The sequence below is a fragment of the Rhipicephalus sanguineus genome, chromosome 6, assembly GCF_013339695.2.
Source record: "Rhipicephalus sanguineus isolate Rsan-2018 chromosome 6, BIME_Rsan_1.4, whole genome shotgun sequence".
Classification (NCBI taxonomy): Eukaryota; Metazoa; Arthropoda; class Arachnida; order Ixodida; family Ixodidae; genus Rhipicephalus; species Rhipicephalus sanguineus.
Genome location: NC_051181.1, coordinates 134,863,127 through 134,888,415, shown reverse-complemented (window position 1 = coordinate 134,888,415; position 25,289 = coordinate 134,863,127). Strand labels below are relative to the sequence as shown.

The window sequence follows — 25,289 nt, the reverse complement described above, 5'->3', positions numbered from 1 at the left end:
GATATTATAAAAAAATGAGCATTTTTGTCATTACCCAACTACCATGCACAATATTTTTAACAATCGGACCTAGGCATGCGCGAATGTAAGTTTTTTGGTCCGAAGTGTAGTGGAAGCAACCTTGAATAGCATTCTTGTATAACAGAAGCACAAAAAGGACAAGGACAAGAAAGTGCACAACGCGAGCGCTCGTGTTGTGCACTTTCTTGTCCTTGTCCTTTTTGCGCTTCTGTTATACAAGAATGAATCAGTACCAACTAGCTCGTCTTTCTGTTTTGCTTCATTTGAATAGCAGTAGTGTGCAAGTTATAAGTGGCAAAATATGTTATAGTTTAATATAATTAGTGCATATAAGCCCGTATAACAAGCTTTTAAACTTAAAAAAAAAAAGTAATTGAGGTGAGGACATAATGTGCATTTAATCTTGAAGTGTGGTTTCGTGGCAGTGCATATTTTCCCTGGAAAGGTGGTTTTATAGCATAACAGCCCCACATTGCAGTGAAACCAACTATACAGGGGGCTACATGCAACATGCAGTGAAATAGATGTCTATTTATTCATTTCGAATATTTGGAAATTTCGAATGACTTAAATTCGTGTTGATGCGAATTCGAATACTGTAATATTCATTTTGAATATTCACCCATGCCTCACTAGTTACAGTTTGCTCGGGTAGTAGTAAATCTCTCCTCGACGACTAAAGAAATAATCCCTGTATGTTCTCGGCCATGTTTTCCAAAGGTGGGGTCAATGGTCGTCTGGGTCAGGAGTTCAGTATAGAGGCTGTGGCCATTGGTGCAAGCTTGTGTGCATGCCTTTGAGCTGAAAATGTATCTGCTTTCTAAAGTTATGCCCAACTATAGGTGCAGAAAATATGAACACGTACTACGTCACAGTGCTATTAGTTGATGTACAAGGAAATTCATTGCAGGTACTGCCGCATTTTTACGCTAGCATTTCGTAACAGGAGAGTGACCGAAATTTGTAAGAAAACGAAAATTGCAAGAGCTTTGTGTCCATTTAATTCACGTGTTTGACAACTTACAGTGAACTAGAATGGTGATCTTGCCAGCTAGTTGGTTGAACAGAACCCGTCTTTCGTGCTCCTCCGCTATGAGATGATCCAGAATGCTTTCGTGAGATCAGAGTCGCAGTGAATAACATTTTAGTGCACTGTCGACGTCACTCTAACCCACGACACCTTGGTATTTTTTTGCCAGGAACATGAACCATGTGATCACTTCCATCCTGCTGACGATGGAGCACCCGTACGAGCACGAGCGGTGCTGCTCCTTTGTGGTGGAAGTGCTGAAGGTGGCCCCTGATCAGATCGGCTACTACCTTCACGGCTGGCGGTCCATCCTGATGTACGCCACAGCCGCCACTGCCGAGAAGCTCATCAACCTGTACACTCAAGTAAGGCAGAGGCTGGAGTGAGAGAGAGAGAGAGAAAGCTCTTTAATGAAAAACAGAGAATTCTGCCGGCGTATATAAAGGCGCCTGCATGCTACCCTGTGTAGGGGAGGGGATTGAGGACAGAAAGGCCCTAGGAGGAGGAGGAGGGCAGGAAAGGAGAAGGGGGAGAAAAAAAAAGAAGATATTATGATTGTAGAATGTACATGTCGCAATGTAATCGTGGTGATGTAAGTTACGTTACGGTTTATCAATTTGGTTAATGTCCTCGAGGAATCTGAACAGAAATTTTAAAATCTGACGTTGCTGAGGAGGAGAAGACGTAGGCTGGAGTGACTTTGTTACGTAGCCTCTGCGTCTTCCATATGTGAGACCTTTGTACAGTTTTAAATTTATTTTTACAACCTAAAAGAAAAAGTTCTCCAGGGGCTTGATATAAGTGTAGGGTTCCCAATGCATTGGATCCTATGGGAGTAAACAAATGTGAACTGCACATAATTAGAAAAAAGACAACACAAAAGAAGAAACGCAAAACAGATTGAGCGCGAGATTTTGTGTTTCTCTTTCAGGCTGTCCTTTTCCTAAGGACAACATGAAACGTGCAGTTCACACTAATTTACTAGAATGCACCAACCAACCCCTCAGGATGTTCTAATTATCCTATGAGAGTTTTGCTGGGACTGGCCAAAGGCAGTGTAACAGCCAGCAAAATGCAGCTCCAGAGAACGTACTAATACAGTAGAACCTCGTTGATACGTTCCCGCTTACTACGATTTCCCGGCTCCTACGCTCGAAATCGCGAAAATTAAAAATAACCCAATACAGCTGTGTGTAATACGTTCCGGTTAATACGTTCCCGGAAAATACGATTATTCGGCAGCAACGTTCAGCACCGCGGAAAACTGCGGTCGTATGATACGTTTCGTACTCAGAAACTCCCATTCAGGCGCGCAAAAAGGGCCCTCTCGTGTACTTGTGAAGCGAGAAGTGGCAGACAGCCGCCGCGCGGCGACGGCAGCTTCACCGCAGTGCCTTCCCCCCCCCCTCCGCGCTTTCTCTGCTTTGCACAATTGTCCCCTCCGCGTCTCTTCCGAATTGCTCGATCGTCCCCTCCGTGTCTTCTCCGAATTGCTCGATCGCTGCTCTGTCAACCACACATCGACCCGAAGGCAGGCGGCGACGCTGGCCGTCAAAATCTTCAAACGGCTTGCCGCGGAAACGCACATGCCGCCGCCGCATCGCCACCGCTGCACAACACGCCGCGACCCGTAACCCGTAACCAAGGAGGTTGCCCGTAACCATAGCAACGCCGCCATTGTGCCCAGTGAATATGGCCGATAATTTCCCCCGCACTTTTCTCCCGGAGCGCATTCGTTTTTGGGTTGCTGCGCCCGGCGCAATTCCAGTCGGCGTATTTCTCTGGCTGGGCAATTCTGCCTACCAGCGGGTCGTCAGAAGCTGCCAGAAAAGATTTGTTCTGGAAGATATCTGGAAAGCTTTTGGTTATCAGATGCCAAAACGAGACGATGCGCGCTCGCCGCCATCTTTTTGGGGACTCGACAGATCAAAGTGCGGATGCTTGGGGACTTCACCTTCGGTTGCCATTACGCCGGGCGTTATCTTTTAAAGCCCGTTCCGCCGTCCGAGATGGTGCGATTACGAGTGGCGGCGAACATAGCTCGTGTCTGAAGTTAAGACAGAACGCAAACTGATCTGCGCGAGTATGCAACGTAGTATGCGATTGCCGCGAACAGCTGTCGCTTTCGGGGACGCTTATCACTTTCGCGAGATTTCGCATATCGTGTTGTACCACGATTGTTACGTGCACTGCGAAGAGTTGAGCTTGCTAAGCCTTTAGCGGGGCGGATTTTTCATCACGGACGGAGCAAGTCACGCGTGATCTTGCGAACGTACGTTAGCGTATCCCAAATGCGTATGCTCGAGAATATCACTTCTGCTCTTCGGCAAACCTAGCCCCATATTTCCAAGCGGCAATGCAGAAAGAACCGACGCTCATGCGGCGCAAAGTTTCGTCTGCGGACATGGCGGTAGCGTTTCTTTACGTTTACGGAGGTTGTCACAGAGTTCGATTTTGCAATATTCGGGTTGTCTCGGGATTTCAATACACGTGACCATGACGTTATTTTCGGTCAGGACCGGAACTAGCTGGCTGACCTCTGGCTGCCAGTGAGATGCCAGGAGTTCGAAAATCAAAGAGTCCCTCCATGTTTCTTGAGAAATAAATGTTTTTTGCCCTTGCACCTCGATATGGCCTTGTCAGCCTCAATTTTTACTGGATTTGGATCGTACGTTTTCTCGGATCATACGTTTATTTTCCGCGTTTTTTTCGGAAACGTATCAACGAGGTTCTACTGTACTAGTGGTGTTCCACTGTGTTTGTGTCATTCTATTCATATTCACTTTGGTCTATAAATTTTCTCTTCGCTCACCCCTTAGAAGCTTTGCAGGCTCCTCTTGCAGAAAAAGCTTAGATGTGCAAGCCGACGCATAAACTGTCACATTATTCAGTGATGTTTGTTCATCAATTAGGATTGGGCAGAACTTGAGCTAGGGAGGCTGATCTGTCATTTATGATTTTCTGACCGAGCTGGTAGTACCCCTCTATTTTTTATATTCTGAGAATCCTGAAAGCTTTTAAAACTTGTCGTCAGGCGTGAATTGGTGGTGGTCGTGAATATAGAATCTGCAAGGAACTCTCTAGTGTGAAATGGTGCTTTCTCAAATTTTTGGCAGCATTTTTCGAAGTGCATTTCATATCGGAGAATTTGTTGACAAAGCCCTCTAGAAGCTTTAAGTTCAACGTTAGAACCCGTTGCAATGGCTGAAATGCATGTACTTTGTGTTTTACTGTGTGCAGGTTGTGGAAGTTCAGGACCTGGATTCTACAGTATGGGCAATGGGTGAAAACGTCCCCGAGAAAGTCTGCCGGCTTATTCTGTATTTTTCTCTTCTGAGCGTCGCCAGTAACGTCACTGAAGCTCGGAGTGTTCAGGTAACGCTCACATGTATGGATTAAAAACAGTATCTTGCGCGAATGCAATGCGATGTTTAAGTTACAAAAGTGTAATCAGAGAGCCAAAGTAGCAGTCTGGTTTATGGCTATCTTGATAGTGAGAGATTACTTCATTTTTATTTTTGCATGATTTTGTACTTTGAGATGCTTGCACAAGCTCAACTTGCAAGTGACTGACTTTCGCTTTATATCCTATTCGAACAAATCATTTAAATGGTGCTGCAATCAAACATTTGTGGCTTCTAGAGATTGAGGTTTTTGTGCCGTAGTCATGAAGTCAACAGCTACGTACCTAAAAATACAAGATAAGTGGAACACAAAAGTTTCGTGTCGGCACTTCTTTGAGATCAGTGATCATAGGTGGCTTAGTACAGCAAGATTTAACTGAAATTCAGCTTTTGACTCCCCAACTTGAGCCAGTTCTTGACAACCCCCCTTTTTTTTTTTCACCAGACAGAGGAGGATAACATCAAACTCCAGCTTGCACACATGCGTTTCATCGCTGCATCGCTACGAAAAGTCCAAAGCGCTCTTGACCATGCTGAAAGTGCAAAGTCATCAGTGAGCGCAGCAATGAAGACAAAACTACGGCGCATACTGTGCCAGGACGTCTGGAAAGTGAGTGTAAAACACCTTCTGTTTGCTTAAGATTCTGCTTATAAGCAAAAGTGGCCTACTATGGCAATTTATTTTTGCTCCTCTTTTATAGTATAATACTTCATTATTCACTGCATGTGTTGTCATTCTTGCTGTAAAAGTTGTCGTACCTGATTAACCGGACCTAATTGTGAGGTGGTGTATACTGGCTTTCCAATATTACGTTTATTTAAAGGAAACTTAGATACTTACGAGTACCTGTTCAAGCTTTGACTGTTTTGCTTAGATTTGACATCATAGGTTATAGTGCAATGTTATGGGAAATACTGGTTATTGTGTACTATCGTTGTTTGGACTTTGCAAGCAGTTGTGGAGTTTTAACAGCTAATACAGATACACGGCAGAGTATCCACAGCATAGAGGCTCCGCTAAGCTTACTACGCATAAATAACAGCAGAAATACTAGACAAATGAATGCTGTGATGTATAGTACATGTGTGCCTGGCTTGTCAATTTTTTCCTCTCTCAGAATGTGCCACCTACAGCAGGCCTCGTCAAGGAGTACTGCAACGTGGTGAAAAAAGCTACCTCGAAAGAGCCAGAGACCGAAGGCCCATGTGAGATTTTGCTACGATCCTCGTGTATCTCAAAAGCTTTAGAACTTGGTTATTTGGTTGGTCGGTTTGACTTGAGCAACACCAATACGAACGAAGTAGATGAGACGTCAGGACCCACTGAGCACAGTATCTCGCATCAAAAGGCGCATGCTACACTCACAGACATATTGTTAAAAAGTACTGACCATACAAAATTTCCATGCAAGTACTTTGTTGTAACACCCTGTTCAGGTGTTACAGCATCAAGATGTTGACATGGTGCAGTGGTATGACGAATTTAGTATTCTTGTTTTCTGAAAGCTTGCGTGGCTGGAGAGTTTCATCTTATTTCACTTGGCTGTAAGCCTCTTTCAAAACTTAATTTATGCGTCAATCTGGCTATGTGGTATTCAATGACTGCTCTGATAACAAGAGGCCTTGTTCATTTCATGTAGTAGTTTCCGAGTCAAAATGCCTACAGTTTTTTTTTTTCGTTGAAAGCTCAGGAAAAGAATGAACTGGTTGAACACCATCGTACCTGTGCATGTATTTCAGGGTACACTGCATAGTTTTCTTATCTTTGAAAAGTTTCATGGTAAAAGTTGCTATGGTGACTTGAAAGATGTGCGCTTTTGATTTATTGCAGCTCTGTCTGACTATGCTACCTACTGTTCAAGCATCCTGGATGTGCTGGACTTGTATAGACTGTTTTCCCAAGACTACCACTCTGAGTACGACTGGAAAGTGCTCTCTAAGCTCGCCGGCGTCGAAACGGATGTGCTTGATGCCGAGGTCGAAGACCAATGCCTGCAACTGAGGGCCATTGGCCTTGTGCTCGAAGCTTGCCCAGCTTCCGAAGTCCTCATGATCAGCGTAAGCAGCTTCATGCATTTATCTCCATGCCACACATTTATCATTTTATTTATTTGTTAGCTTATTTTTCCGACGCAACTGCATGTTGAAGTGCATGGTACCAGGGTGTCGGAACGAAATGTTTTTCGTTTCGGTTTTAGTTTCGTTTCACCGCAAAAAGTTCCGTTTCGTTTCTGTTCCGGAACGAAAAAAAAAACGTTCCGTAACGGTTCGTAACGGTTTTTCTTTCTTTGTATAAAAAACGAAAGTATGAAAAAGGTGAGGCAATCATTAAAAAAAAAAAAAAAACATTGGGTTTGTGATGTAGTTGCTTGCCCTCCTCTTAAGAAAGTGGGACAAGGGTAAAACACGTTATTCAGAAAAGCGGAAGTAACTGTACCACGTATTCCTACCAACTAGCACAAACCAGTATTCATTTCAAAGTCATAGTATTTATGTTCTCACAAGACAAATACGAATTTTCTTAGTGGACTCAGTCCTTTGTGTCACGGGAGTGAGAACGATCTCAGAAGCAGCACGTCATTGAGTGTACTCTCTGATGTGCGAGACCGCTGTTCTGATAAAAAGATCGCCAGCCCTGCGTAGAACACGCAGCACAGTCACAGCAAAAGCTGGAAGAGCGGATTTTGTAGAGCCCGTTTTGTCTCTTGGGGCAACTAATACAAGTACACATGCAAGGTACCCACTACATCATAAATCATCGCAATTTTTCTGAAGTAGCGAAGTTCCCACTATGCCATTTTGCGTCATTCTTCGGAGAATCGCGGTACTCGCTACACATCTGTAAGGCATTATCTGCACTTTGTGCTGTGGCTGATGATGATGGAGAATTATGGCTGAGCACTTTGCAGTAAGTGGGAAGGAGTGTTGCGGAATAGGCGCCTCTATTCCATTCCAATTCCATTCCGGGGAATTAGAACTTGCCGCAGTTCCATTTCTTTTAATTCCTCGGAATGAAAAAACTTAGCCCATTCGCACTCTTGGAATGGCCTGGCAGTTCGATTCCATTCCTCTAATTCCTCAGCGTAGGAAAGGCATCTTGATAGTTTTATCGAGATAAGAATAAACGCCCCATAAAGCTGATGTCATCAGATGCATTAAGAACTACGAAAGTACGCAAAACACGTTACCAAAGTCGAGGGATAGTAGCTTGGTGACATATCCCGTGCAGTAAAACCACCCTACGAATTCCCAGGGGCAGTTCTCCCGCTACCTATAGTATTTGCATGGTCAACATGTATGAAAGAATGGTGGTGTTTCAACATTGTTTAAGCTTAAATCTGTTAACGCTAAAATGACGAGATAGCATATTTTTATGCTGACAAAAGTGCCTTTGCATCGAATACGGAACACTGGGCCGCACTGCTCGTCAGCACTCACGCTTGTCAAGCGCGCCTCGCAAGCATCGATGGGGTGTGGAGAACTTTCTGTGTTCGCCTGCACGCATGTATGCAATGTCTTCCTTGTCGCAAAGGTTATTTACGTGGATCAGGTACTAAAGTGCTCGTGAGATAAAGATCAGGCTGTGCATAGAGTATTCGGCATTTTCGTGTGGGCGTATTAATGGAAACTAACGCGCAGGGGTCATTTGTAATCATTGTAATCGCAGGGGCTTGTAATCAACCAAGCCATTTTAAAAATACTGCTGTATTGTTAATTTGCGAGGCTCTGACTTACTAACGTTTGAAGTTTGAAAAACAGCACGTAAACGAAAACGTGCTCTATTTTCGGAAAAAGACATAATTCCATTTCCATTCCATTCAGTGCAAAATGCGCTTAATTCCATTCCCATTCCGTTCCACGGTCGCGAAAATGTGGAATGATTTCGGAGCCTTTCCAATTCAGGAGTGGCAACTCCGCAACACTGGTGGGAAGCATTAAACCACACACTCTTTGCGCTATTAGCATTGTGTGATGACTGGTTGGTATTTTACTCTTCTGCCACGCTATATTACATATTTTAACGCGATTCCTCGCCCGACATGACGCCTGTATAGAGTATTTTTGCGATGAAGTTACGAGCACCAGCGTGGCACTGTGGTGGTGGAAGACGCGACTGCCAGGCAGAGGGCGCAGATTAAAATCCCATCCGATCCTAGAAATGTGTTTCTCATTTATTTTTTTCTTATATCGCGCGATAGCGGTCACGTACACCGGCGGCGGCTGACAACTATGGCGCCAAAATCGGCTGTTGTGATCTCATAACAGCTTTAACTGTAACAAACTTCAGCGTCGACAATGCTCTCTCCACTTTGGCCTGCTTGACAGGCGTGCCAAAGTCCACTTGCGTTAATATAAACACCTCTTGTTGCCACTGTTTTCGTTTTTCGCACAATTTTAACATATCATTTGCTTTGGAATTCCTGCCTGAGGTACGCGCTAATACTGTACCCTGAAATATGTTCACATTGCATGAGCTCAGTTGTTCCGGATTGCGAAATTTTATCGTGAACCGAAAAACGATTGAAAAAATTTCGGTTTCACTCCGGAACGAAATAATAAATAAAGTTTCGGTTACGTTTTCGTTCCGGTCAAAAATATCGTTTTTTTCGTTTTTCGTTTTCGGTTTTCGTTCCGTTCCGACACTCTGCATGGTACTATCATTTTTCAAATGTGCGTGGGTGCATGGAACTTTAGAAGAGTGTCATGAATGAAAGAAGAGAAACTCACTTTCTTTAGACACAACCTGATGGAGCCAGCAGATAATGAAGCCAAGGAAAGCACAGGAATGTTATTTGTAGTGTAGTGTAATGTTTTAGTTCAAGTGTAGTGTTAATTATGAATTGAATGAAAATGAAAGTGGACGAAAACATAACCTGCCATAGGTTTGAAGCAAACCTTACAATGTTTGCATTATGCATTTAAATCAACACTAAAAAGGAAAATGATTTTTCTCATATTAGTAAAATACTCTTTCACAACTCCAAAATCACCATGCCTGCCGCGAGAAGGCGCTTGATAAGCGAGAAAATGCGGGTGACAACGCCAACTTGAAATTCCCACATGGAACTCCATGACATCAGATTTTAACGGCGTCTACTGGGACCTACATCATTCCCACTCGGTAAAAATGTACACTCAAACCTCATTATAACAGTCACATCTGCCACGAAAATAAGTTCGTTATATCCAAAAATTCGTTATAAACGTTTATCTTTAACACTGCATCTATTACAAGACTATTCTTAATTTACTTCATTATAACCGATAATTCGTTATACCCGTGTTCGTTATATCATGGTTTGAGTGTACATACATTGTCCTCTGAGGGGGCCTTAGACTTAACATGTTAAAGGGGCCATGACACCCAATTTTTTATCATAATTTGTGTTATGTGGATTAATCCTTGTGCATTAACAAATAAGCTGGCGAAATTTTAGCGCATTTGGTCGAGCACTTAATTTATGACCGAATATTTTTATAAACACACAAGCGGCCCGAGAGTCAGGCAACACTGGTGCACTCGCGAGCCGTGACGTAACAAGCACCTAGCTGTGCAAGCGTCTGCATTGCGGCGAACGATATTGTTCCGTGGTCTTTCTTCAGCTTGGCACTAAAATTGAACAATTTGCAGCGGCTGAAACTTTGGTAGAAGATGACGGCTCCGCTCCGTGCTGCACATGACGTCACACGCACCATCACAATATGGCGGTCGCCGGCGGTGGGCTGGGTTTACAGCCGGCGACTTCTAGGGCTTGTTTTGCACTGAAATATTCTTTTAGGGCCCACTTTTGAAATCTGTATAGGTATATAGTAGACCCTCTACTTCTACTTTTCACTGAAAACTACAAATCTTTAGGTGACCGTGTCATGGCCCCTTTAAGTTTTAAGAAATTTCGTTGAGGCAATGTCGCCAAAATACGAAAAATGCACCGTTAAATTTGTGATATCACGTGCGGAGATATCGGCATGAAATTTAAAAGTGAAACTCCGGCCTTGATTTCCTGCGCTATTAATAAACCTATGATATTAATAAACAACCTTAGAGTTCTCAGAGTACAGTTTATCAATTGAAACCGATTCATTGTATCACTTTAGCATCCCTTTATTGTTGGAGCAGTCATGTTCATGTGGTCCTGCAGTCCTGGGTTGGTTACCTATGACATCGTGACACAAAGCCATAGGTGTTTGTTCTTCTCGTGTTATAAGTCATTGCTCTTTACTCTAGCTCCCATGCTTTGTTTTTGCCGGTTACAACTGTGATAGCATCATCACTAACGTTAGTCATGTTGATTTATTGGTATATTGCAGGATGGGGAGCAGAAGTCAGCATTCTGCCACCTCCTCGAACTCTTTGCCCGTCGTAAAGAAGGTGTCATCGGAAAATCCGCAGCGTCACTCATTTCAAAGGTATGGGAAGGTGCATTATGCATTTGTTATCATATTAGAGACTCACTGAGAGTAACATGCTTGGGGGCAGCAGTCTAAAATCTGCATTAATATTTTCCTTTTTCTGGTACACAAGCCTGATGCTGCCCACCACATTTTTGCTCATAAGCGTTGCTTTCTGAAAGTAAGAAATGCTGCAAGGTTTTTCACTGCAGTTAAAGCTTGATATAAAGAACTTCAATATAACAAAATTCTCGATATAATGAAGTATTTATATAAAGAAGTTTCAGTGCTGCCCCTGAGGAAGATCGAGGTGATAAATTGAAACGTCTGCTGGGTCCACTTGTCATATGGTTGAGTTGCAAGCTGTTCTTACAAAGGCTTATCCAATATTACCACAGTGCATTGGACCTGCATTTCTTCCGAGTTCACGCGCAATGTTTGGTCGCTGTGAAGGTGACTTCTTCACTGGCGCAGCATCTAGCTGCGGTTGTAAGATCTCAGGTTCAATAAAACTGATTTTCTTTGGGTTATTGAAATTAGTTCCTTGTGCTGCTGTATTATTTAAACATTCTTCCAGCACTTCCTGTGCATAAAGACATTTTTGGTGACTATACATTGCTTACATGGTCGAATTTCAATTTAGCAAAGTTTCAGTATAATGAAGTAAGTTGCTGATTTTACCAAATTTGTTATATCAACGTTTAACTGTATTTAGAAGATCAAATTGTGACTTTGGACCGATACTTATTCTCGTTTCACGCTTTTTTCTGTTTTCTCTGTGCGAATGATGAGTGCAGTGCTGCTAAAGGTTCTAGGTTTTCATGGGCACCTCGAAAAATAAATGAATTGAGTCAAATCATCGACTGTGATTGCTTATCAGGGTCAGCAGTCATACAAAATTGAGGCAAAGGTTTCTTTGTGTTCTTTTACCAGCTTCTCTGCAACCTGAATGTTCTGGAGGGATACAGCATGGAAATCGACATCTGGATGGAGAAATTCAGGCAGGGACAGTGCTTGAACTTGGTCCATCTGCTTCTGGCTGCAGTCCAGCTAGTTGTCACTGATTCGAATCGCCTCAACTCAAAGGTCATGCGCTGTGTCATGAATAAGGCAACCGCAGCTGGTGGGCAGTCTGCTATGGACCTTTGGAGTGAGTAGGCTAGGTCTATCATTGTGTTTTGCTTCCTGATACGATTGACAGCTTCCAGAATTGCAAATGAGTTCAGCGAAATCCTGCAGGGCGGTTGAAGGGTTATGAAAGGGATAATTGACAATCACCTGATTGTAGCCGAAGCCACAAGAAAATTCATACGGATGGAGTTCCTTTTGTGGCTTCGGCTACAATCATGTGGTTGTCAGTTATTCCTTTTGTAACCCTTCTGCCACCTTGCAAGACCTTTCCGCCAGCTTGATGATGTTATGATGTCGTCACATGACATCGTGCCATGACATCGTGTCATCGTGTCATGTAATATAAACACTGGAATAGTAACGACGTCGATATAGTCGTCACACCCAAACACGCCATGCTTTCGCATTCAATGCAATTATGGAGACGGGTGCCTCTAACTTTTGTACTCACTGTATCAAAAAGAAATTAATGCCATTAAACTACTAAGAGCATCTTGTGATATTGATAAATCTTTGTGTCGAATTACTTAAAAACTATCAGAAGGTCTTTAGTTGCTTGTACAACTTCTTTTTTCGCAGGTCTACTCGAGCAAAATGAAGCTGCTGCTGAGAATGCCAAAGAGATGGAGTCTTTTGGAGCCAGGTGAGCAGTTTTCGTAGGATACTGTAGCGAGTAGTGAACATACCCTGCCTTGATTCGTGAAAAGGATTCTAGTGCTTACTACGGACTGGCAACATTGATCCAGCATTTGATCGCATTGTAATGCTTGTCTGATGCAGTTTTTGAACAATGCACAAGAGTATTGCTTGAATTGATTGAAAAGCCTTTGTGCAGATACATTGTGCAGAAACGAAAAGAATTATTATTTTTTTAAATCTCCTTTTCATTTATGCCATTAACCACCTATCCATCCCTTCATTTTTATATCTTTTTGTGTGTGAAGTGTATCTTTGTGTATCGCAATATGAATCATATGAACCTTGCATAGTGGCCATTTTGTGCATGTTTTAGCATAAAGGTATTGTACTAAAAGACAAGACATTATGAGGGTAAAACAGGCGCAAATGCAGGCACTTAAGTTATATACTGCACAGCTTAGTGTACAACCAGTAATAATGTAAATAACAATGAAAGATCTGTGGCAAACACTGATCAGAACTGCTGTTGGTTGGAATTAATGATGAGTTGAGTTGTGACAGCGTGTACAACGGAATCTCGGTAAACGAAAGTGGCTTAAACAAAATGGCTGCTTAAATGAAACAGTGGCCTTTAATTTGGTTGGTTTTGTATTTGACTTCCGTGCTCCTATGCAACGCTCTCAGTAAACGTTACCGTCATTAAGTGGAACATACTTTTCTGGTCCCTTCATGTTCCATTTAATGAGTTTCTACTGTACACTAATGCAACTCTAAGGGAAAAGCGTAATTGGTACATTATGAGTCTGTAATTAGTAGAAGCGTTAACTGTTGGACAAGTTGTTGCTACATTTCAATGAGGAAGTGTGGAGAATTGCCAGTGATTAAGTGCACCAGTGAAAAGAGCACAGCTACTGACAGGAAAGGCGCTCTTTCCTGTCAGGGCCTGTGTTTTTTCGTCGGTGTACTTATTCATCAGCAATTTTCCACTCTTTGTCCTTGAACTTTAAATAGTAAAATGGCTACTCTTTTGGTGATGGAAAGTTTAGCAAGTCATGCTTGAGTTTAGTGAACTGTTTAAGAGCCAACAAAAACTGCATTGCATTCTGAAAGAACCAGACTCAGCATAGCAAACATTGAGACCTTTATACTTTATATGCATCCAGATGGCCCAAATACAGTAAAAGCGCGTTAATTCGGATTTCATGGGACCAGAAAAAATGCCCGAATTAACCGTATGCCGAATTATCGAATGTATCAAGAAAACAATAAACAAATGTCTGTTACATCAATAGACTTTCATTTTCGTGATGAATACATAATTTCTGTACTTGTTTTACTTGAGAGCAGTGTAAAAGCCTCAATTTTCATCATCCTGTGACATTGTCTACAGTGCAACCATGGCGCCAGACTCACATGTTTAAGGGGGGACGTGGCAATGGGAATGGTAAATTTGGTCAAAATGTTCAGTTTTTTCATTTATTTTTTTCTGCAATCCTGAGACCATGTTTTACGTCGTGGTGCAAATATTAGACCAAAATAAGCCAGTAGGAAGTTGAAAAAGAAAAGCATTTTACATGTGCTGTCATCAAAAACGATGAGAAAATTGGGCGTTAGAACAATGCAAATCTGCAGTTTTCCCCCTTGACCCAGTGCCATCATATTGGCGTCCATCATAAAGAGGACAGATAGAGCTCAAGATAGCCACAAAGCTACATTCTCCAAGGAAAAATAAAATCAGCTTCCTTCTGAGTTCCCTTTTCTTATGCTTTTAGCTCCATTTCTTTGAGCTCCATTTTCTCAGCTTTCATTTTTGAACAGTTGCTGTCAGTCATCCCTGTGCCATTTCACAACAAATAAAGATATGACCATTCCGTTTTCTGCGCTTAGATCCCGAGACATTGACGAGTGCCGTAAAGCTGTCCATATTTGTCTGCACACCATACAGATTTTTATAATTGGCTTTTTGTAAAAGTTGTTAGTAAGACAATGAGTACAAGAAATTTCAAAGATTTTTTTTGGGTGCTTATTTGAATATTAAAATATAAACCAATAGCTTTACGGCACAGTATGGGCCCTTGTGAATATGCTTATGCAAAAATCTTGATGAACTTTTGTCTAATTCATTAATTAATTTTGGGATGACAGTGAGAGTCAATCAAGTGTTGTAACTCAAAAACTACAACAGATAGCACAACATATCACATCTGCATGCCAAATTTCATCACTTTATCTCCATAAATAATCGGGGGGTGTGTAAACAAACCTACGTCACGAGTTTGTGTTGGCTGGTGGCTGGTTGTGCCCTTGCGCTTGTGCCGTGCTACCTGCCATTTCTTCCTCCGTGCCTGCGGCTTGGCGTGTTCTAGTGTGTTCTCTTCCGCTGTTCGCTCGTTGTGCCCGTTGGCAGATGTTATGGCTCGCTCACGCTAGCGGCAAGCCTGCCGCAACGGCGTGGTGCCGCAGAACGTCGGCCGTCGCCGCACGCGCGAGAGCTGTCCAACTTGCACGGCAAGCTTCGCCGGCGAGGCATTCGCGCCTCCGAAAAACATGGCAGCACTGCCAAAAGCGGTTGTCGTCCACTTCGAATCTATCAAGTGGCCGCCGTGTGCTCTGTAACGTGTAAGTTCCGAACTGATGCTTCCATTTGCTTTAGATTCATGTCCTTAAGCTTCGACAGCAATGTATTCGTCCCGATTCGGCGCGTTTTTGAGAGCCATAGTCAAATAATCGATGCTGTAAGCTTAACTGGTTCGTGGTCAAATGTGACCGAATTAACGAGAGTTTGATGTCATTAAACAATGCATACGTGCTGTTTGGGACCAGGGAATACGATCTGAGTTATCCAATTTTCCAAATTAACGATTTTTTACTGTATAGGCAACGGCTTTTGAAATACATGAAGCTATTACCTGAGGTGTGACACCTGCAATCAATTTAAAGAATTTTCTATATTTGGATTAATTTTCTTTTTTTCTCTTACTGGTGAGAAGATCCTTAAATACAAATATGAAAAAGAAAAATGTCTAGGTTTTGCTGCAACGTTAGCACTGCTTTAGTTCCTGTGATAATTTTTTATTTGCTTGTTGAATAGGATATGCTAGTTTGTTGTTGGATGCTTTTAAAACTCCCATTTCTTGCATTGCTTTTTTTTCTTTTCAGTACATACTTCAGTCCCCTTGTTCCAGCTGCTATGGAGTGTATAAAACATTCTACTGATGCAGGTGAGTGGCTTTGCCTTTTTGTGTGCATTGGTGCTTCATTAGCTGATAAATTTATAATGCCATGTACAGCATGCCTATGTCATAGCTATAGCTTACTAACTGTACAGGAGAAAGTTGGTTTAATATGTAATACAAGTGGGAAGGGCTGTTAAAGGACTTCGAGAACTCATCTTAATTGTAGTATCTGCTTCTAGTGATTTCCAAGACAGTTTCTGTAATCTCGATCTCTTTTAGCTTTCAGGAAGTCTTGACAGCAGTAAGTGTTACGTTTTTTTTTTTTTTTTTCAGTTTTCAACGCATCTGTAGCTTTCACATTAAGTAGGATGTGTACCGCAAAACCGGCCGCATTTCAAATGGGGTGCATTTCGATGGGTTTGAAATGCAAAAGGCAACCATATACGTAGACTTCGTTGCACCTTAAAGGACCCCAAATGATTGAAGTTTAAACAGAGTTCCCACCTACTACATGCCTCATGATCGTGTTGTGGTTTTTGGTACGTAAAACTTACGAATTAACTTGGCACGAATGTGAAGAGTGGCGGCGACGCCTTTGTTTCGACTTGGCTGCCCCCTACAGTTTTCTCACTTCTTCATTTTTCCCCATGACTAGTTCTTGCTCCATTGTTCCCGGAAACCATGCTAATAATTTTAATTAACTTCGGAATTAACGGACATATTTGAATAATAATTGCATATTTGGAATCAGCAAAGAAAACTAAACATGACTGTGCAGTTTCATTAAATTTGGTAAAGGGAATCTCGATGATTTTTAAAAACCCACTTCCCCCCTTAAGGGAGGATTTGGGTCTTGAAAAAATGTGTTTTTATTTATTATCTTATCTTGATGAAAATTGGCATGCATGTGCATCATTAAATAAAGATTTCAAATCTGTTTGCAGATTTCAAATATCTCATTCAGGAAGGAAGTTAAGACAAAATTCCACATTGTAATTAGGTAAATTCTTATGGGTCATTATGGCAATTTTCAGTTCAGAAGGCTACATTTCAGAACTACATGGTTCTTCTAAAAGGTCCACCCCAAAAGCTAATTAAATATCAAAACAGCAATTTCATTGATCAGAAATAATTTTCAAACTTGGAAAAAGTGCTTAATATGCACTGATGGGCTAGTTGGTGAGGCATGATATTTGATGAAGCAGCACACAAAGGACACAACCACACACACATAACCAGTTCTTGTGTTTGCGTCTTTTTTATGTGTGTGTAATTGTGTCCCTTTGTGCGCTGCTTCATCAAATATCTTGAAACAAGTGAGACCCTCATCCCCCCATAACTGACAGATATGAGTTTCTCAGTTTAACAAAACCAGAGCCTTGTGGACGTCTTGAATCTGTGAGTGGTTTAGATGATTGTGCCCAACCTTTGCGGGTCGCAGTTCGTTTCACACGACTTTCTGTCTGCAGTGCACAAGAGCTACGTCTACTCGGTCATCAAGACAATCCTGCATCACCAGCAACGCCCTGTGGTCTTCTGCAACTTTCTGCACAGACATTCGCAATCACTTTCAAAATTGCTCCTCGGCTATGTCTCCATCTGGTCGTCGGACACTTTGCCAGTGACGGTGAGCGACTACTTAATCTGTGCAACAATAGACCCTTTTCATAATTGTAAAGCTAGCTTTCCTGCGATGCACTTAGTCCAACTAATGGTAGCTGGTCACTTCTGCAAGCAGCATGTTCAAGTGAAGTTTGCTTGTGCTGTGACGCGGAAAATGTAGACTCGGCTCTCTTGATATAAACATGCATAATGGACAAGCCCCAGCACATGCAACTAGGACCTCCTCTTCAGTTGAAGCACTACAGGTGCCACCATTAGTTGGGCGAATGTGCAGCGCTGTGAAGGGCACTTGCAGATTATGAAAAGGGTCTATTACAGCAACTATTACGGCAGCAAAAATGGCAGTCGCGCAACTGTCGGGTTTTCTATGATAGAGAAGTGGAGCCTATGAAATAGGCATGCACGAATATTCGAGTGCTTCAAATATTCTAAAGAATATTACAGTATTTGAATTTGCCTCGAAGTGAATTTTAAATTTCCGAAATTTCATAGTGTTCGAAACGAACGAATTGATGTATTTTACTGCATGTAATCCCCCTGCAAGCATGGTTTCTTTCACCGCATTATGCGGCTGCTGTGCCATAAAACCACCTATCCAGGGGAAATCCGCACAGCTGTGCAGCCACACTTCAAGGTTAAATTTACATATCACCTGGAGCTCAATTAATTTTTTTAAAGTTTAGAAGCGCGTTATGCAAGCCTATATACACTAATGAGAGCAAATTTTTAAAGGTAAAGTATTTTATGGCATATAACTCGCACTTTGCTATTATTCAAGTCCTGCTCCTATTCAAGGTTGCTTCCACTTTGCTTTGGACCAAAAAGTGGCACTCGCGCAAGCTTTATCCTGATTCTCAAAATTATTGTGCAAGTAAGTTGGGCCATGACAAAAAGGCTCATTTTTCTTTATAATATGTGTTATATATACTGTTTGAACTATTTCATTCCAAATCATTCGACCAAACTGCTATTCACTTCAAATTAGCTTCGAACCTCAAATTTACTGTTCACCCATCTCCAGGGGCGTAGGCAGAAATTTTTTTCCGGGGGGGGGGGGGGGGGGCATTTCCTTGATCTGAAGATGGGACCGGGCAGGTAGGTGTGGTCGAGTGTCATTTTGTGCTCTGTATACCACGGCAAAAAAAAAAAAAAAAAACGGAGGGGGGGGGGGGGGCACGGGCCTGGTGTGCCACCCCCTGGCTACGCCACTACCCATCCCTACTATGAAATGTACCTTCACAGAGTACTATAAATTTTATGAACTTAATCACACATCATACACATTGTCATCATGGTAGACGCATCTTTATACAAGATTTACATAACATGATTCGTTGCAGCAGCCTCAGCTAGAGATCTGGCAATTGTTCAATGAAAAAAAAAAAAAGAAAAAAAAGGGGGTGTGGTATAAACTTCCTTAAAACACAGTAAACCTAGCAGATATCCAGATGACTATGTGTGTATTAATACGGCACATTACAAAAGATGGATGAAGGACATACATAAGGTCAAGGTATGTTCTCATGTCGAACTAACCAGCCAGCCGGCATATATTTATGGCCTTTTGAGAACCTTTCTTCACCGCAGCGTGCCTGCACACGAACAAAATCATTGTCAGTTTGGCACAAAATTGAAGAAAAAATATTTGGTTTGGGTTCTTCCTCTATCAGTCAGCCTTTCTTTTCCAGATAAATGGAAATGAAGTTTACAAATAGTGGTAGTAGTAGTTGTATACACTACATCTTTCTTTAACTAACCTAATGCTTTTAGTGTTCCTTATAAGCCAGGAAAAACTGTCCTTTCGAATGGCTGTTATGCCAGCAACATAAAGAAAAATATAACATGCATGGGGCGAAAAAAATGTAGCATGTCTCTTATGTTTGCAATGAAAAAAATGTTAGATGTGCGGAATTTGTTCCTTCAAAGAGAAATTTATTCGCAGTGCATGTAGTCATCACTTGCTGGATTCTTGTCACTGTCGATTCACCATACCATGTTGTGCCTGTTTACCATGCCATGTTGCGCCTTCAGTGCTTAAAATAACTTTTCGAGATATTGCCTCTGACAGCTCTGACAGTTGGCTGTTGTCACTGCCACAAACGCGGTTTAGTCTTCTTTTTTCCCCTATCATAAAACGCAGGAAGCATCCCGACCCATTTTCTTGGTAGTAAGAAATAAGAAGGTGTGTCTTACCTTCTGCTTAATATGGTATGTGAATTCATGTTCTAGTATGTCACGCTTTTCATGTTCTGTTTTGTTGACAGAGGCCAATGCAGGAAGAGGGTGTGACGGAATTCTTTTCTGCTGCTGAGTATCAACTGGAGTGCATGTTTCTAGACATTCTCTACGCCCCAAAGCATGCGAAGAAGATGGTGTCTTCGACGGAGCAAAGTACCGTAGATGTAACATCCTGCAGCCTAAATGAATGCAGAAGTTTGTTTTACCAAGCGATGCTCTACGCACGGAGACTCCTTGGGAATAAACGCGTGAGTGAATCGTGTGAACTTTGTATTGGAAGACACTGCCTTGTTAACTAGAGTAGTGCTGAATCGCAATTGCTGTTCACCAAAACATTTTAAGGGACAGCGTAAATGGATATGTATAAACTGATGCATTGTATGTTCGTCCTGTTGCACAGTGGCAGACAATTTGGCAGTGACACACGCAGCAACCCCAGAGTATTGTGCCGCCATACCCTGAGATCCCTTCAAATGCATTAGGATATGCAGAAAGAGCAACAAATGTCTCACGCACGTGATTTGTATCTGTTTGGCAAAAAAAAGTACTTTGCTGCAACAACATTCAAATCCCTATTGGTAAACCTTCGTTAACTTAAACTCTCATGTCTCGGAACACTGACTAACCATTTTCATAATTCAGTTGGATATGTCGGCTATAGTTTGTATCTTTTTGAGGTTTACTTCTGACGCAAAATTTAGAAGAAAACCTATTGTAGACAAACGAAGTTGCCACCAAAAGTTCAGTTTCTCGCGGTGCCATTCGCACATGTATGTACAAATTCCTGAGCTCTCAAGTTGCATTGCATAAATTGATCTAGCTTAGTTATAGTTTGAGCTGTCTCCTGTCGGATAATTTCTATCTTATACTTTGAGGCTGACTTTTCCATGTGTTCTTCTTCCTTTTCCCTTCTTTCTTATGTGACTTCATGCTAACAAGCACTTACCATCACTTATGTCTTTTTTTTCTAGACTATGCGAGGATTTCTTTCTGTGGTCCAAGTCCTAAAGGATGTTTTCGAACGTGCCATTGAACTGAGGACAGAGAAGGAGGAGCCTTCTGCGTTGCTTGATGCTCTGCTTCGTGACGACATGACCCTCTCGGTTTATCTCCACGATGTGCAAGATGGCCTGTATCTTGTCGCACAAGACTACTCATCCTTCGTGCTCGACACCATCATCCAGGTGATGCAGGTGTGTGTGAAAAATCTTGTATTTTTCAGATGACCCCCATTTCACTGGCTAGTCGATGTTACGAAGTTACTGAATGAGTAATCATGCTGAAATATAAGATGAGTCTTGTTTTTTGTACGAACAGGCGATGCAATTGAACCGTCGACTATATTCTGGCAACTGATAAATGTGCTTGCCATTATCGTTGTGCTTTGAGTGCGATAACCTTTATTGCCCGAGCACGAGTATCGGCACTATATGGTTAGCTACCGTCACTACAATAGTGCAGTGTTATGTGAAGAGTTATGATATCACTTGCAGTACCCCTCTTGCTCGATCGATTCAGTGCCTCATACGTGCATGCATGCATGCATGTACACGTACTCACACACTCAGTTCCTTTGTTTTATGTCACATTCATACAACTCTGCACGTTTACCATGGACGTACGCGAAAAAGTAAGTTTGATGTAGTATTATCTAGGGGTGTGTGAATATTCAAGTTTCAAATTCGAATAGAATAATTCGATTAGACTTTCATATAGCTAGTAATCTAAGTTTCGAATAATTCGACAGGACGAATATGTAAAAAAAGACAAAAACCAATGGTGCAACTTGGTTAGAGTGGCTAAAAATAACGCTAACCTCATTACAGTAGGCCTTTCGTTAAAACTTGCACCGATATCCTGGTTCAAAATACTATAATAATATCTGGGGTTTAACGTCCCAAAACCACGATATGATTATGAGAGACGCCGTAGTGGAGGGCTCCGGAAATTTCAACCACCTGGGGTTCTTTAATGTGCACCTAAATCTAAGTACACGGGCCTCAAACATTTTCGCCTCCATCGAAAATGCAGCCGCCACGGCCGGGATTCGATTCCGCGACTTTCGGGTCAGCAGTCGAGCTCCATAACCACTAGACCACCGTGGTGGCGCCCTGGTTCAAAAGTGAGCGCATGTTTATTTTAAAGGAGCTTATGTTATTTTCGCACGTCAAAAAGGAACACACAAGAAAAATGTCAAGCCCTTCACAACTTCGCTTCCGAAACAAAGGCACGGACTTCTTGTGTAGTTTGGTTGCATGTGCCGCAAGCGCCGTAAAATGTACTGACTTTGGCCCGCGAAACCTTCGGTGATTGGCTTCACTTGTGAAAAATTTGTTCACACTGTGCAGTCACTACTGCTGCACTGCACCACTCGTTCAGAAACTCCCATCGTTCTGGCGTGCAGTTAAAACACTGCTGTGAACGGGTGCCCGAATATTTTTGGGCCCGGAGCACGCATGACGATGAAGCACAACATTATGTTGTCAGATGAGCTATATTGCGCGACCATATGGAAAAAAAACTAGCTACCGTACCTCCCTCTGTTAGCCGTTAGGAGGTTAGGAGTGCTGCTAATGACTGGAATGGCAGCTCTTCTATACTCGCGGACAACTTTTCTTGGCAATGAAGGGAAAGCTACAGAGTTAAACTACGCTTGTGCTACCGCTGAAGAATATAGTCCCACAATTGCGTCTGTGTTTTCTGCGTGAGAATAAAAAGCAACAACATTGTCTTATTTTCTACGGGACGCTGTTTGAAAAGAGGGTCAGCATGCACCAGGGAGATATTTATATTTGTTTTACTTTATGCAGTGTCATTTCGCGTTTTTGCGCCTGTGAAAACATCGCACCTTTTACGTGCACCTCACAGTCAAAATGGCGTCTTCGTCTTCAGGTGAGCGCTCGTCACCCTCCAGCTTTTTCTACGACTCGCCGAAGGAGCTTGTGACGAATTTCACTAACAAATGGCTGTCTGAGCCTGTGACGGGCGCTCGAATAATCAAACAGCCGTCACAGGAGATACCGTATTTACTCGAATCTAGGCCGGCCCCTGAAATTCGCAAGGCCAGAAAAAAAAAAAAAACCTTAATCATTGTACTCAAATCTAAGCCGACCCTCCCCCCACTTTCGCACATCGTTTTTTCGGAAAAAACATCGGCTTAGATTTGAATAAATACGGTACGCAAAATTCACAACCAAAACTAACTTCAAAACACGCGCCAAACTGGACTACTTCGCGGAGCAGTACATGTGCAGTTGCTCCGCCCCCGTAGCCTTTCCTTCATTGCCAAGAAAAGTTGTCTGCGAGTATATCAGCATGCCTGCGCGCCCATAAAAGCTGAAAAAAAAAAAGCCTTCCCGAACAAGTGCGTAATAAAGCTGTCACCATGCCATAGCATCCCTGATTTTTACATTGTCTTGCCATAACTGGTGGTACACGTTTCATGTAAATAAGATTGATAAATAAGGGTAGCCCAGTGAGTGCATGTTTTCAACTGCGGGAAACACTGTAACATCACGGTGAGAGAGCCTGAAGCCAGGCCATGCAGAACAGTTTGTGTTTCTTCATGACAGTTTGTAGTCTTTTGGAAGCAGTCACTCACTGTGTTATGTGTTCATGAGCGGATGTCACTTCTTTGTTTTTTCTTTCAATTTTCAATAAAATCTTTTGTATTCAATATTCGATTTGATAGGCAATATTTTTGGCCACTATTTGGCACTATTCGATTCGAATTCGATTCAGTATGAAATTTCAATATTCGCACACCCCTAGTATTATGACATGCATGTCTTCTGGGGCATTGAGCTGAAGCACGCTAATAAACTACATGAATAATGCGGCAGCATGAAAAGTGCACATGCTATGTGAACAAGTGCATTAGTTACTGAAGGTAATGGTAACACTCTATGATAGATCTAGAACACTTGGGTACCTTGCCTCTTGAAATTTCGTCTACTGGAAGGGCTCTGGTTGAAGCTAGTTGGTCATGCCCAGCACCGTAGGACGGCGGAGGAGAGGAGCGACATGATCGGACATGAGGATGGCAGAAATAGGCGAAAAGCCCGCGCAATGGCGAAGGGCAAGCCTCAATCCTCACAACATGTTGAAGTGAAACCTGCTTACTGAGCAACAGAAATGGTCAATGGGATGCGCATGAACACTGATACAAGCATGAATGTCACTGCTTAAACATTAACGGATGAACGCATGAACAAAAATGTTGCAGAAATTGATGAAAGGTGGGGTCATATAGAAGTAATCAGGTTGAAAGCTTGAAAGGTAGCTTTGCAGCAATACGAGAGTTGTATGAGGTGAAGCATATTGAAAATCTGAAGGGGTCACTTTCAAACTGACGTTAACTGTATTTTGTCTTTGGGAAGTTCGAATAGTTCGAATAGTAAAATTCGAGTGCGAATCGAATCGAATAGCAAACGCTATTCGAAAAATATTTGAAATTTCGAATATTCGCACGCCCCTAATTTTTTGCTTTTTCTTCCAGTGTACTTCTAGCATACCAAAGGGGCTGCAAGCTTCTTTGTGCTTCCTCAAGGATAGGTCACTGAAGAAGATCTCTGCGGGTACATTGCCAAGAGAGATAGACAGCAGCAAGGTGTTGCAGGCGTTCAGCGGTGTCTTCAATGAGTCGGACATTCTGGCACTCCTTCAGGCAGTGGGGCCAGTACCATCCAGATGCAAGAAGAATGTGGGACCACTGCTGAGCACTTGGCTTACCTGCACTTCCAAAGGAAGTGAGCAGGACACTCCACTCCTTTCGGCCGAGGTCATTCAGAACATGCTGTCGTCCATCCTTGAGAGCCAGGACAACGTGTCCTTGCTGGAAGCCTTCCTGCGATTCCTCGAGTTCCGGCCTGTCTACGTGTTTGCTTTAAGGGCCGGTAAGTTTCTTGAGCTTATGACCGTTAAAGAGACGGTAGAAGTAGAAAGTTTTAGCAAGTCCGGTATTCCAGCATTGAAAATGGGTGATAAATAAAACAACAAAAAACAAATGCACATGCACATGTGTGTATATACAACATGCATGCATCATGTGTGCATGCATGCATGTATGCACACACATGTACATACAGCAAAGCAAGCAGACAGTGTATGTATGCATGTATGTAAGGAAGTCAACTGCCGATTTATCGGACATGCTTGAAAATTCGGAAGCTTTCGCGGCACCGTCACAAGCCCCCTAGACGTCTATGTATAAGAACGTCTGAAATTTCGGACACTTAAACTCTTCGACGTCTTGACTTTCTGCCCAAATTGCAGGTCCGAAGCGGCATTAGTTGAAGTCCCCACCTCTGCCGCGTCTATCATCTCGTAGGTTTGAACCAGCGGCCAGCGCTTTCGTAAGTCTATCTCTTCGCGGTCGTAGCAGTGTCCTAAAGTCGGCTTTGCCGCAATGCAGAAAGTGTTATGGGGTGAAGCAGACCGGAAATTCGAAGGGGCCATCTTCACAGTGCATTGTGGCGATGTCCTTACGAATAAGCACTGGAAATGCACGGAGGCGTGATTGAGGCAGGCGGCAAGTGCGCCAGTACGACTTAATCGCTGACGACCCTTTATTATAAGCATCTTCAGCTACCTGCTTGGTAGTGCATGTGGCCTAGCGCAGTGGCGAGCGTATTGAAC

At 42.6% G+C, this 25,289-nt stretch overlaps 1 protein-coding gene across 1 annotated transcript in view; it reads left to right on the top strand.

Annotated features, from left to right (window-relative positions):
* LOC119396491 (nucleolar pre-ribosomal-associated protein 1) overlaps positions 1–25,289 on the top strand; it is a 50,560-nt gene that overhangs the window by 7,038 nt on the left and 18,233 nt on the right. The window contains exons 8-20 of the mRNA XM_049417120.1: positions 1,221–1,416; positions 4,292–4,426; positions 4,901–5,065; positions 5,574–5,661; positions 6,287–6,513; positions 10,765–10,863; positions 11,779–11,995; positions 12,556–12,619; positions 15,775–15,836; positions 17,261–17,418; positions 19,679–19,900; positions 20,624–20,845; positions 24,151–24,547. Of these exons, the coding sequence (XP_049273077.1) occupies positions 1,221–1,416; positions 4,292–4,426; positions 4,901–5,065; positions 5,574–5,661; positions 6,287–6,513; positions 10,765–10,863; positions 11,779–11,995; positions 12,556–12,619; positions 15,775–15,836; positions 17,261–17,418; positions 19,679–19,900; positions 20,624–20,845; positions 24,151–24,547 (2,252 nt within the window). The remainder of the gene's footprint in view (positions 1–1,220; positions 1,417–4,291; positions 4,427–4,900; positions 5,066–5,573; positions 5,662–6,286; positions 6,514–10,764; positions 10,864–11,778; positions 11,996–12,555; positions 12,620–15,774; positions 15,837–17,260; positions 17,419–19,678; positions 19,901–20,623; positions 20,846–24,150; positions 24,548–25,289) is intronic.